Genomic DNA, 14,504 nt, shown 5'->3' on the forward strand with positions numbered 1-14,504 from the left:
TCTCTCTCTCTATCTCTCTCTCTCTCTCTCTCTCTCTCTCTCTCTCTCTCTCAAAAACAAAATGACACTGGACGAAAAATTTTGATACAAATGCTCTTTCTTTCTTTCCTTTTTCCTTTCTCTTTTCATCCATCCTTCACAATTCCTCCTTCATCTTCTTTCCTTCATCACCTTATCCTACTTAATCAAGGACGCTACGGACCCAAGGACAGGGCGGGGGAACGGATGAAGTTACGCAAGTAGAGAGAGAGAGAGGAGAGAGAGAGAGAAGGAGAGAGGAGAGAGAGAGAGAGAGAGGAGAGAGAGAGAGAGTAATAAAAGCTACATCGTCACATGGATCGCCGCTTCCTCCTCCTCCTCCTCCTCCCTCTTCCTCCTCCTCCTCCTCCTCCTCCTCCTCCTTCTCCTCCTCCACCTCTTCCTCCTTCTTCTCTTTCTCCTCTTCCTCCTCTTCCTCCTCCTTCTCACCAGGTAACTCAATAAACACACCTTAAATTAATTGACTGATTATCTCTGCATAATTACCCCCTGGTGACACACACACACACACACACACACACACACACACACACACAAACAGACACACAAGATCGGGGCAGAGCGGAGCGAGAGAGAGAGAGAGTGAGAGAGAGAGAGAGAGAGGAGAGAGAGAGAGAGAGAGAGAGAGAGAGAGAGAGAGAGAGAGCATATAAGGAAAATCTCAGTAAGCCCAAGTTACCTTAATATTAACGTTTACCATGAGAGAGAGAGAGAGAGAGAGAGAGAGAGAGAGAGAGAGAATGCGGTTCGACTTATAGCGTCTCTGAGTCAAACTAACAATATATCATTTAGAAGCTTTGTACAGGGACCCTCTTGCTGACTGACGGAGGCGAGGGAGACGGAGAGGGAGAAGGGAGGGGCTACTGCAGAAGACGATGAAGGAGATTGATAGCTGAGAGAGAGAGAGCGCAGGAAAGCAATGAAGGAGTGAAAAGAGAGAGAGAGAGAGAGAGAGAGAGAGAGAGAGAGAGAGAGAGAGAGAGAGAGAGAGAAAGGAGTAGTAGGAGAAGCAGTAGGAGGAGTAAGAGTGAGAGGAAGAGGATTAAGAGTAGCAGTCAACCCCCTATTAGCTACTCTTCCCTTTCTCATCACTCCCTATGACTCGCATTCAGAAACACTTAGCTCCCTCACCACGACCAAGGCCACAGCAATGATTACCCAGGCTCTCAGTGCTATTTTCTCCTTTGAACAATGAAGAAATCGTGTTAATCTGTCACTAGAACCGTAAAACAACACCCTGAATCAAAAAAATAAAAAATAACTTCGACTACATAGAGACTTTTGAAAGTAGCGAAGGTGAGGCGCAGAAGTGTTTCAGAATATGGCCCTTACTCTCACTGAAGCATATGAGGGTTCAGGATACAGGGTTCATAGGGTCAGGTGGGGATCAGGGAGGGTGTCAGGGGGTGAAGGAAAATCCGAGTGGAGAGGAGGGAGTGGTTGCCAGGTGGAAAGTTGTGAGAGAGTGGGAGATTGACATATAGTTAGGAAAGTGTTAAGGAGATGAGAGAGAGAGAGAGAGAGAGAGAGAGAGAGAGAGAGAGAGAGAGAGAGAGAGAGAGAGAGAGAGAGAGAGAGAGAGACGATGCAGATGGCAGGGAAAGAGGGAGGACAACGAAAAAATTTAATAAAAAGTGGAAGTGGAGGAGAGAGAGTAGAGGAGGAGGAAGAATAGAAGGAGGAAGTGGAAGAATATGAGGGCGGAAGGATGAATAAGAAATAAAATGGAAGAAGGGAGGAGGAAGACGAAGGAGAGAAGGAATAAACGAATAATCAGAACTGGAGAAGAAGGATGGAGATAAGGAGAGAAACGATGAAAAGGAGGAGGAGGAAGAAGAGGAGAAGAGGAAGAAAACGAGAAGAAACTAAACGGAAAACGAAAGACGAGAATGAGGAACAATTAAAAACATACGAAAGACAACAAGAACAAGGAAGAAGACTAAGACGGAAGAAGAAGAAGAAGAAGAAGGAACAAGAGGAGGAAGAGGAAGAAGAGGAGGTAAAAAATCTAATTGACATAACACGCTCCCTCATGAAACTGCTAACCAGGGAGACCACCAGGGAAACGACGGGCGGCTTCTGGGGGCTCCTATGGGGGTGGGCGGGTGGGCGTGAGGGCGTGGGGGGCGTGTGAGCGGCCTACGAGATGGGCGGGGGGCGGGCGGCGGCGGCGGACAGCAGGCGTGGCAGCAGGAGGGAAAGAACCAGGAGTAATGTTGGTGCCCCGTCCAGCCCCGTGGCGCCTCCTGGAATGGTAAATTGGTTGAGGGATGGCTCTCTCTCTCTCTCTCCTCTCTCTCTCTCTCTCTCTCTCTCTCTCTCTCTCTCTCTCTCTCTCTCTCTCTCTCTGGCTATCCTCTCTTAAATTTTATGATACCTCGTCCTCCTCCTCCTCCTCCTCCTCCTCCTCCTCCTAAAAATAATATAAATAATTGATATCTAATACTTATCTAACATAGGAAAAGGTTGGAGATATTACATAGCTATTCACTCATGAGATAATCACACACACACACACACACACACACACACACACACACACACACACACACACATAAATAAAGAAGATGGGTTTATACAAAATACTTCTTATAATGTCTAATAAATAAAAGTTCTGATTTTTGTGTCCTCAATACTGACTAAGGCAGATGTACAAATTAGTGAGTAAAATAAGATAGATAAATATATAATCTCACTATAATCTCACACATACGTAGATTGTGAATTATTGTTTCCTTAAGACTGACTAAGGTAGAGGTGCAAATACAATGTTCAGCAATACAAAAAAAAAAAAAGAAGAAAAGCAAGATACACAAAAGTACATCATCTCTTCAAGGCTGACTGTGCCCTGTATTCAGAAACATTTTGCTCTCTCACCACGACTGTTTCCAAAGGCCACAGAGACGATTAGCCAGGTTCTCAAGAGTGTTTCTCCCGTTATTAATGTAGAAATCTTGTTGATCTGTCACTAGAACCATAAAACACCCTTATAAACTAGTGTAACTTCAATTAGAGCCTTTTGAAAGTAGTGGAGGTGCGGCGCAGAAGTGTTTCAGAATACGGTTATAAAATAGATGACGTAAATTAAAATGTTTAGGGAGTGAATACGAAACAGAAAAATGAAAAAAAAAACAAAAGAATGAATAGTACGCTTGCTGTATGTGTTCTAATTAACAAGAATGATTTATACATATTATCCACCTCAATAATAAAGTTTCATAGCAGGAGTGATAACTGATACACATTCAAGTAAACATTCATAAACAGAGGAACTACAAACTAACTTCGGCAAAACGTATGTGGAGGTAAACGTTTCTGACAACAGTGACAGTATACAAACAAACGTTACTAAGCTGAAAATATATAAAACGTTTAAAACAAGGAAAGGTTTACAAATACACATTCCAGAAGAGACGAACATACACAAAACAAACGTCCCTCGACAGTAAAAAAAGTGAAATACAATACAAGAAATACAAGTAAAACAAAAGAGGCAAACAAGGCGCGAGGGAGCGAAGCAAACCAACCAACGTTATGAGGTGCGAGTGGCAGGTTGTGCAGTCGCCTCAGGAAGTGACGTCATTAAGTCCAGAGAGCCTCATATGTATACTAACCGAAGAGAAATTAATATATAGACTCTTGGGCTTCTTTATTTTAACAATACAACAAGAAAAAAAAATTAGAATTGGAGGTGATAATTGGTAGGATATATATATATATATTTTTTTTTACTTTTCTTTTGATATTTATATTTTAGAGGGGATCTGATAAATAGGAACACTGAAAAAAGGGTTAATGAAGATAGCAGACGTTAATTAAGAAGACAGCATATACAAATATTACCGTGAAAAATCACCTTGAAATTTTCGCCTTTTTTGGGAATTTAGGACCGTCATTGGCAAAAGGAAATAACAATAACAACATCCGAATCCAACTTTTATTTCCGGTTTTGTTTTATTTATTAAGTTCATTTATTCTGATTCATCTCTTTTAATCTTTTTATTTGGTCAGAAACGTTTTTTTCCCTAAGACAACCGTATTCTGACTTTTATAATCTATTTGGTTTTATTTAATTTATTCAATTTCTTTCTTTCTTTATATACTTACCTATCCATTTACTTTTATTTCATTTATTTTTTTACTCTCTCATTTCCTAACAACATGACGTCACTTCCTCAGACAACATTACAAGCAAAAGTTCTCAGACTCACCGTAGCGTCCAAACGTCCCATACTCTGGCGGTACAAGGGAGGGAGAGGGAGAGACACAGGGTAAAAGAGAGACACATTATGCTGCTGGGGAAACAAAAGGGAAACAAAAGGGAAACTCGACGTGAAGGCTTACAGTGGCTTATCTTTTGTATCACTGTACTTGTTTTGTTTATATTATGCTTACTTATTTAGTTCACCTCTTTGTGTGCGCGTGTGTGTCTGCCATAATCCCAAAATTTTATACTACTACTACTACTACTACTACTACTACTACTACTACTACTACTCTTTTCAAGCACTTAAGTTAAATTACGTTACATATTATTTAATTTTTCTCCTTCCTCTTTCATGCTTTCATTTTAATCTGCTTCTCTGCGTAGCTCTTTCTCTCTCTCTTTGTCTCGCTTCCTTATACTTTTCTAGCGTCTATATTACCCCTTCGCCGTGATTGGCCGGGAGAAGACTGACAGAGGAACGCGACGCCCACAAAGTAAGCCCCTGATTGGATGGGCGACTCCCGTTCCCAGCCAATCACGTGACAGCTTGCAGGATATGAGGGCAGACTTAGCAAAAATAAAGGCAACTCCCAGGATTTGGTGAGGGACTTAATTGAGAGAGAGAGAGAGAGAGAGAGAGAGAGAGAGAGAGAGAGAGAGAGAGAGAGAGAGAGAGAGAGAGAAACAGAAGACGAGAAACACACAAGGAGACTCAAGACAAGAACAAACACGCGCAGACATAAAAAAAAAAAAAAAAAAACACAGCCCACACACACACACACACACACACACACACACACACACACACACACACACAGGAGACAAGAAAGAAGGGCTGAAACAGAGAGACCGCACGGATGAAGACAGAAACAGAGATAAAAGGAGAGAAACAGGGAGACTGAGAACATATCAATCACTCAAGGACAGGGGAATACAAAGAGACAGAAAGACAGAGACAACATACCAAACATTTGCACAGAAACAGACAGACAGAGACGAATAAAAAATAAAAAAAAGACAAAATAAGCATATCAGGTATACAGACAGACAGACAGTAAAACAGACAGACGAAGACACAGACAGAACAAAAACACAGACATACAAAAATTGAGCAAAAATTGAGGTATACGGAGATTGACATAATAAAACAGACATTGACAGACAGAAAAAATAAAATAAAATAAATGCATCAGGTAAACACAGACATACAAAATAGAACAGACAGACAGACAAAAAACAGACAAAATAAGCAGACAGAGACAGAAAGAAATAGATAGAATAAGAAAAATAAGACAAAACCAGAGAGAGAGAGAGAGAGAGAGAGAGAGAGAGATAGAGAGAGAGAGAGAGAATAAAGAAATAGCCATAACCAAATAGAAAAAGACAAAGAAAGAGTTAAAAAAAAGTACAAAAAACAGCCCACATCTTACCAGGCATATAGATAATCTCTCTCTGGATTCTGTATTCAGTCTCTGGAATGTGGAGAACGCATTCAAACAGAGTCTCGTGGTGGAGAGAGGCATCTTCCACCTTCGCCTCCAGGAACACGCTGAAGCCCTCCTCTCCCTCTACTATCTCCACGTCCGCTGGCACACTGGTTCTGACGTGGAGGAGAGGGTGTAAAGTGGAGGAGGAGAGAGTGGATGAGGTGCAACGTGGAGAAGGTGTAGAATGGAGGAGAAAGTGTAAAAGTGAAGATATACGTAATGTAGTGAGGATATAAAGTGGAGCAATGGAGGAGGAGAGAGTGGAGGTGGACGTGTCAAGTGGAAGAGGAAGTATAAAAGGGAAGATATACGTAATGTGGAGGTAATATAAAATGGAGGAAAAGGCAAAAAGGAGACAAAGAAAGGCGGAAGATGAATGGAGAGAGAGAGAGAAAAGGTGGAGGAGTTGATGGAGGGATAAGTATGTCACGGAAGGTAAATATGTGGAGAGAAAGGTGGATGTTTGTGAGGAGGGAAAAAATGAGGGAGGTAAATGGAGGAATAAGTCAGGCGAGGAGGAAGATAAGTAAAGAAGAGAGAGAGAGAGAGAGAGAGAGAGAGAGAGAGAGAGAGAGAGAGAGAGAGAGAGAGAGAGAGAGAGAGAGAGAGAGAGAGAGAGAGAGAGAGAGAGAGAGAGAGAGAGAGAGAGAGAGAGAGAGAGAGAGAGAGAGAGAGAGAGAGAGAGAGAGAGAGAGAGAGAGAGAGAGAGAGAGAGAGAGAGAGTGTGTGTGTGTGTATTTGGAGGGGAGAGTGAAGGAGATGGTGGAGAAATAATGTCGTGGAGGAAAGAAAGTGGAAAGATAGAGAGAAGTGGAGATAATCTGTATGGAATAATGAAAAAAAAAGATGGAAATGCTGTTTTAGAGAAGAGATAGAGAGATAGATAAATGTACACGTGAAAGAGAGAAAGAGAGATAGAGAGAAAAAAAGAAAGTGGATGAAGAAAACGAAAATAAAAAAAAGAGGAAGAGAAGGAGATAGAGATACTGTTGCAAAGAAGAGAAGGAGAAATAGATAAATATACACGTGCAGAAAGAGAGATAGAAAAACGAACGAATAAAGAAAAAATAAATAAGGATAGAAAATAAAATAGACAAAACACTGAAAGACAAGACACAGAGAGATGAATGAATACACAGGAGAGATAGAGAAGATAAGCAGAGACTACAAAACAAACAGTAGCTAAAATACGTAACTACATAGACAGGTGTGTGTGTGTGTGTAACTGGCAGGTACAATGGCCACTGAACAGGTAACAGGAGCCAGGTAAAGTGAGGAGGAGGAGGAGGAGGAGGAGGAGGAGGAGGAGGAGGAGGAGGAAGAGGAGGAGGTTAGTAGAAAGTAGAGGACAGGGTGGAAATTAGACAGGTAGAAGGGACATGATAGGATAACTGAAGTACAGGTAAGAGAGAAGACAGGTGAGGCAGAGGGGAGCAAATGAGGAGGGGAACAGGTGACACGAAGGACAGGTGGAAAGGTGAACAGGTAAGAGGAAGCTAAGGGACACCTGAGAGATACCTGAGATCAATAGCGACAGTTAGAGAGAGAGAGAGAGAGAGAGAGAGAGAGAGAGAGAGAGAGAGAGAGAGAGAGAGAGTATGTTTTAAAAGGCTCACAACAAGCAATATCATTAACTTCATATTGAATTGACTGCCAAACTGACACTCACTCACTCACTCACTCACTCTCTCACTCACTCACTCCTTCCTTACCTCCAATCCCCATTCAATCCTTCACAACCTTAATTAATCCTTCTCTTCTCTCACTCCTTTACTCCTTTCCTTTCTTCACTGGCTTACTCCTGCCTCCCCCTTTCCTTCCTTCTTTCCTTCATTCTTTCCTTCCTTTCTTCAGTCATTCACTCAATCCCTCATTCCTTCCTTCTTTCCTTTCTTCCTTCGGTCATCCACTAATTTAATCCCTCATTCCTTCCTTCTTTCCCTCCTCCTCCTTTCCTTCGTTCCTTCAGCCATTCACTCCCTCTCTCCCTCACTCCTCTTATTTCTTGCAGTTTCCCTTATGTTCTTACGCTCCTATGCTCCACTTATTTTTTTATCTCTCTCTCTCTCTCTCTCTCCCTCATTCACTCTCCCCTCTCACTTCTTGCAGTTCTCCTTATGCTCTGAAGTTCCTATGCTCGCTTTTTCTCTCACTCACTCTCTCTCCTTCATTGTAATACTGTATGCTTATAACTGTATAAAAATGATGTTCTCTGTATCATGATGTATTAGTTGTTTAAGCTTGTCTGTCACGAGGGTTGGGTCTGACAGTGTGTGTTATTAATTTTGGTGTTATTTTCCGTGTATTTTTTTTTTTTTGGTGAATATTTGTATAATTTGGTGATGGCAATAAAAAAAAAGGGTTTATTTTGTTCTGGTTTTGTTTTGTTTATCTTCATTTTATTCTATTTTTTCTTTGTTTTACTTTTTTTGTTTTTACTTTCTTCTTTTTATTTTGGCTTTACTTTACTTGTTCTTCCTTTTATTTTGCTTGTCTTAATCTTAATTTGTTTTGATTCACTTTACTTTATTTTGCTTTGCTTTGCTTTATTTTACCTCAGTTTACATACTTTATTTTCCCTTCCTTTCCATTCCTCCTGTTCGCTTTACTTTTATCTTTCTTTACTTTCCTTTCCTTTCCTTTTCTTTACTTTCTTTTACTTACTTTATTTTCCTTTCCTTTCCTTTCCTTTATTTTACATATTTTATCCTCCTCTCCTCCTTTCCTCTCTTTTTCTTTTCTTTAAGTTCCTTTCCTTCCCTTTCCTTTACTTCTCTGTGTTTTATTTCACTTTACATACTTTACATTCATTTCCTTTAACCTCCTTTACTTCACTGTACTTTATTTTCATTTGACCTAACCTCACTTCACTTCACCTAACTCCGTTTCACCTCCCTTCACGTACCTGGCGTGGTGCGTGCTGGTGCGGGAGAGAGTGAGGCACGGCTCGGGGTAGATGCCGTGTGCCTCACAGCTGATGTTCACCTGGCCGGGCGCTGGTCTGCTGTAGGTTAGGTTCATGGTGGTGGCGGGAGCTGCAGCACACAAGGGGACCAGAAGGTTAATAGGGAAGCAATGAGGGGAGGTATTAGGGACTGCCACGTGTAAGTCTGATGGCTTCTTGCAGCTTCCCTCGTTTTCTTGTGTTATTATTTTGTAAAGGTAAAAGATATATGTTTTGGATGACATGAGTTTGAATAATGGAAGGAGAAGATAAATTAATGTAGGATGGAGGGAAAAGAGTGTTGATTACGACAAAGAAGAAATAGTGGAAAGAAAAGGTAAATAAAGGTAAACTAAAATATAGTGGCGATTAAGATAAATTGAGACGAACAGAAAGATGGTAAGAAAATATGAAAATTGGAGGAAATGATCATGAGAGGAGGGGAAGAGGAAAATATAGAAAATAAGAGAAAGAAAAAAGAATAACAAGAAATATATGATATAAAACGATAAATTATAATGATGATTGAAATGAACTGGAAAAATAGAGAAATTGCACGAAAATAAGGGTACAGGAGAAAATTATGATAATGAGAGGAGGGAGAAAAAACGAGTATAAAAAATAGAGGAGGAAAGGAAAATCACAAGAAACATTTTATATATATATATATATATATATATATATATATATATATATATATATATATATATATATATATATATATATATATATATATATATATATATATATATATATATATATATATATATATAACGAAAAAAAATAACAGTAAGAGTATGAGAATATGTGTATAATTAGTTAAAAGTTGGATAGTTGAATAATTCAGTAGTTGAATAAGCAACTGAATAATTAAGTAGCTCAATATTTAAATAGTTAAAGACTTGAGAAGAAAGAAAAATAAAGACAGGAAAAGATGAATAATAAGAACAACAATATGAATGAAAGACCACTACCTCTCACTCACTCACCCACTTATTCCTTAACTTACTCAAATACTCAGCCACACTCTCTCTCTTACTCACTCATTCAATCCCAGTCTTCATCACACCCTCATTCACTCGCTCACTCAATTCCAGTCTTCATCATACACTCATTCACTCACTCACTCAATCCAAGCTTCCTTCACTCATTTATTTACCCTTTCACTCACTCCCTCCCTCATACCAGCACTCCAAGCCTTCCTCACTCACTCCCTCCCTCCCTCCCTCATTCACTCCCTCCTTTCCTCACTCCCCTCATCTCTGACTTCATCCCTCCCTCCTATACAGTCTCACACTTCCATCCAACCTCTCTCTCTCTCTCTCTCTCTCTCTCTCTCTCTCTCTCTCTCTCTCTCTCTCTCTCTCTCTCTCTCTCTCTCTCTCTCTCTCTCTCTCTCACCATACACAATCATCTTCTTGGAGGTGAACTTCTCGTCATGAAACGAAGAGACACGGCAGGTGAAGTAACCAGTAAGGTCCGTGGTGGGGCGCAGGACTTCCATGGCGCGGTGCCGTCCGTACTTGTCCTTGGTGGCGTGGTAGTCCAAGTTGACGCGCCCCTGAGTGAAGAACGGACGTGTGTTTGTGTTAGGTTAAATTAGGTGAGGTGAGGTTAGGTTAGGTAGGGTGAGGTGAGGTAGGGTAAGGTATATTGTTGTTTAGTCTTCCTTTGTATTCCTTTGTGGAGTGATGTGAGTAGGTTAGGTGAGGTGAGGTGAGGTTAGGTAAGATATGTTGCTCTTTGGTCTTTATTTGTATTCCTTTGTGACGTGAAGTGAGGTGAAGTAAGATTAGGTTAGATTAGGTGAGTTGGTGGTGGTGGTAGTGTGTGTGTGTGTGTGTGTGTGTGTGTGTGTGTGTGTATGTGAGCGTGTCAGTCGCTTTCCTGTATGATTCTCTGCTTTAATTTCGTTGTACGTATCTCCTTTTCTGTCCCCCTCCTCTCTCTCTCTCTCTCTCTCTCTCTCTCTCTCTCTCTCTCTCTCTCTCTCTCTCTCTCTCTCTCTCTCTCTCTCTCTCTCTCTCTGGGTCCAGGTCACACGTCTTTCTCCTTTTTCCTCTACACACCACAAAACCCTCCTCCTCCTCCTCCTCCTCCTCCTCCTCCTCCTCCTCCTCCTCGCCTTCTTTCCTTACTCTTTCCGCGAATTTTTCTCTTCTACTTTCCGCCTTCTCCCTCTCTGTCTCCCTCTCCCTCTCACTCTCCCTCTCACTCTCCCAACAGACCACACAACCCTCTCACTTTCTGCTTTTTATTGCTATTCTGTACCCTCTCTCCCTCTCCCTCTCTCCCTCTCCCTCTCTCTCTTTCCTCTTCCCTCTTCCCTCTTCCCCTTCCGTCCCTTACCTCTCGCTTCCCCTTCCTATATCCTCCTCCGGCACCTCCTTCCTTCCCCTCCTTCCCCTTTCCCTCCCTTCCCTCCTCTCCCTTCCTGCGCTTTGTAGGTCTCTCCTCTCCTCTCTTCTCTTCCTCTCTCCTTCCGTCCTTACATCCTTCCTGCAGTAGAGCGTGACGTGGCAGGAGGAGGAGGAGGAGGAGGAGGAGGAGGAAGAGGAGGACATGTGGATCTCTCTGTCTCGTTCCTCCTTCCCTACCTCCTTCCACTTTCTGTCCTTCCTGCAGTAGAGCGTGGCGTAGCAAGAGGAGGAGGAGGAGGAGGAGGAGGAGGAGGAGGAGGAGGAGGAGGGCAACAATATCTTCTTCCATGGTAGTCTATGTCGAGGATGGAATTAGAATTTGATGTTCTCTTAAGCAGTTGATGGCCTCTCTCTCTCTCTCTCTCTCTCTCTCTCTCTCTCTCTCTCTCTCTCTCTCTCTCTCTCTCTCTCTCTCTCTCTCTCTAACTCTCATTATTGCTTAATTTACCTAATTTTCCACGACTCTGCCTGGCTGGAGAACAGAAGTTACTAAGAATTTAATGTTTTTTTTTATTCGTTCGACTTTCTATCTCTCTCTCTCTCTCTCTCTCTCTCTCTCTCTCTCTCTCTCTCTCTCTCTCTCTCTCTCTCTCTCTCTCTCTCTCTCTGCTCTCATTCCTGCTCTCATTCTTCCCTCATCCTTCTCTCACCCCTCCTTCATCCTTCCTTTATCCTTCTTTCTCCTTTCTTTCCCTCATTCTTCTCTCTCTCTCTCTCTCTCTCTCTCTCTCTCTCTCTCTCTCTCTCTCTCTCTCTCTCTCTCTCTCTCTCTCTCTCTCTCTCTCTCCCTTCCCTCTTCCTTCTGTCACCCTTCCCTTTCCCTTACTTCATCTTTCCTTTACTCTTCCTTCACCTCTGTTCTCAAGGTCATCCTCTACTTAATCCAGCAATCGTTATGGCTCGATGGTAAAAGAATTATGTACCTCAAGTGTAGTGTTGCAGGTTCGATCCCCGCTTGGTTTCTCTTTTTTTCCATACAAACTCATTAAAAAAAAAAACGAAGAAGAAGGAAGAAGGAACCGTATTGATCTATTTCTCATTGGTTTTTAAGAAGGATGATTTGAAGTGGCTATATTTTTTTTCATCTTTTTTTTTCTATTAAACTCATACTAATACTTCTTATCTTCACTTAACACTCATCCTTACTTTAAATGGATCTACTCTCATCCCTATCTACTTGCTTCACCCTACTTATTTCCACCTCAGTCTCACAGGCACCCTATCCTCATCCTAAACTTCCACTTCTCACTTTCACCTTTCTCCCACATCCACTCTATTTTCACCCTACTGTCACACTTAAACCATCACCTTTAAACTTCAATTCACCATTCATCCTAAACTCACCCTCTGACACCCTACCTACTAATATCCTATTCTCACCCTAGCGTCACCCTACACTCGCATTTAACACTTTCTTCATATTAGTCTCACCTTACCTACCAGCAACCTAAACTCACCCTAATCTCACCCTATCCTCACCCTGTCTTCACCCTAGTACCGTCACCCTACACTCACTTTTGATACTCCCATTTACCTTACTTCAACATTCACCCTACCTACCAAAACCACAAACTCACCCTATCGTCACCCTAACCTCATCCTAACCTCACCTAACCTCGCTCTAATTTCACCCTACATGTACATTTAACATTCCAATTCATCTTAACCCACTTACTATCACCCTACTTACAAAAAAAACCCAGACTCACTCTATCCTCACTCTTTCCTCACCTTGTCGTCATCCTAGCTTCCCTAACCTACACTCACCTTCAACAGTCCCAGGGCCACGGGTTTCTTGCCGGGGATCCACTGGTACACTGCCTCCGGTTCGTGATTCCAGAACCACTTCACCACCAGCCCCGCCTGCTCGTATCTCTCGTAACGGTACACGCAGTCCAGCACTACCGAAGACCTGGACCCGTTCAGCACCACCTCGGGCACCACTAGGTCAACGATGTGCAGCCCGCAACACCCTGGGGAGGAAAGGTTAGTTAGTTAGGTGAGGTGGTGGTGAGGCTGGGATAGGGTAGGTGGTGATCGTGGTAGTTGTGGTAAGGTTAGGTTAGGTTAGGTGAAGTACGAGAAGGAAAAAGAAGGGAAGGGAAGGTTGAATTAGATTAGGTTAGGTTAGGTTAAGTTTAGTGTTAGGTTAGGTTAGGTAAGGTAAGGTGAGGTGAGGTAACGAAAGGGAAGGGAAAGGAAGGGAAGGGAAGGGAAGGAGAGGTAATGTAAGGTAGAGGAAGGCAAGGATAGATTAGGTTAGGTTAGGTGAGATGAGGTGGTGATGGTGGTGGTGGTTGTAGTAGTGATGGTGTGTGTGTGTGTGTGTGTGTGTGTGTGTGTGTGTGTGTGTGTGTGTGTGTGTGTGTGTGTATCGTGTAAGTTACTGTGATGGTGATGCTGCAGTGTTTGTAGTTATTAGGTCATGGTGTGTGTGTGTGTGTATGTGTGTGTATGTGTGTGTGTGTGTGTGTGTGTGTGTGTGTGTGTGTGTGTGTGTGTGTGTGTGTGTGTGTGTGTGTGTGTGTGTGTGCTGTATTATGTACGAGCACGCGTCCACTTATGCAGTGTTTAATATAGTGGTCTAAAAAGAGGACATATTAGGACACCAGCATATTTCCTTGACTTAATTACATATTTCGTGACGCGGCGGTAAATTCTCGTCTTATTTGCGTATAAAGAGAAAACCAGGGACTGTGCGGCAAAAATAAACGGAGGAACTAAATGGGAAACGAAATTGAAAACAGAAAATGCAATATACACTGGAGCGGAAAAAAAAATAACGTTAAAACTACTAAATGCTGGAAAGTTAGATACAAAAAAAATGAAATAAAATAAAATAAGATGAACAAATACACCAGAAATAGAAAATGGAAAATAGTTTAAAGAAATATGCAAAAAAAATTGATAAACATGATAATAATGCATAATGTTGTTTTGTATTTTTGTTTTGTAATACATCATGCAAAACTACGTGGCTGTATTAGTGGTAAAGTTTTCCACACAACACACATTTCTGAGACACAACCTTCAAAACTGTCTTTCTCTTCCAACACAAAATATCTCCCCCTCAATACTTCATCTCTTATTCAACACCCGTTTAATTTACGTAACATGCAACACAATCAATCACCTAAACAAAACACAAATATCTCAGACACAACATTCAAACATAGTCATTCATACGCAACACAAAATATCTTACTCTCACGGGGAAAGCAACACACCAACACACTACATGACATTTTCGCAACACACGTCTCTGCCAACACACACACACACACACACACACACACACTCCTGGCATACACTCTGCAACATTCCAGGAACACAAGTTAACCCCAACACGCAACTTGCACCAACACCCCATGACCTTCTCACCAAACTCCACAACTCCAACACACCTT

General features: G+C 41.8%; 1 protein-coding gene across 2 annotated transcripts in view; it reads right to left on the bottom strand.

Moving 5' to 3' along the window:
- Positions 1–380: 380 nt before the first annotated feature.
- LOC135107982 (uncharacterized) overlaps positions 381–14,504 on the bottom strand; it is a 78,596-nt gene continuing 64,472 nt past the window's right edge. Inside the window, exons 2-7 of one of the 2 annotated variants that reach the window (XM_064018479.1) lie at positions 12,865–13,070; positions 10,079–10,238; positions 8,639–8,768; positions 5,677–5,846; positions 4,251–4,274; positions 382–2,285 (exon numbers count right to left, since the gene is read on the bottom strand). In XM_064018479.1, coding sequence (XP_063874549.1) covers positions 2,179–2,285; positions 4,251–4,274; positions 5,677–5,846; positions 8,639–8,768; positions 10,079–10,238; positions 12,865–13,070 — 797 coding nt within the window. In that variant the 3' untranslated portion in view covers positions 382–2,178. Of the gene's footprint in view, positions 2,286–4,250; positions 4,275–5,676; positions 5,847–8,638; positions 8,769–10,078; positions 10,239–12,864; positions 13,071–14,504 lie in introns of both variants that reach the window. The other variant, XM_064018480.1, reaches the window with a different exon arrangement.

The sequence above is a fragment of the Scylla paramamosain genome, chromosome 16 (genome assembly GCF_035594125.1).
Source record: "Scylla paramamosain isolate STU-SP2022 chromosome 16, ASM3559412v1, whole genome shotgun sequence".
Classification (NCBI taxonomy): domain Eukaryota; kingdom Metazoa; phylum Arthropoda; class Malacostraca; order Decapoda; family Portunidae; genus Scylla; species Scylla paramamosain.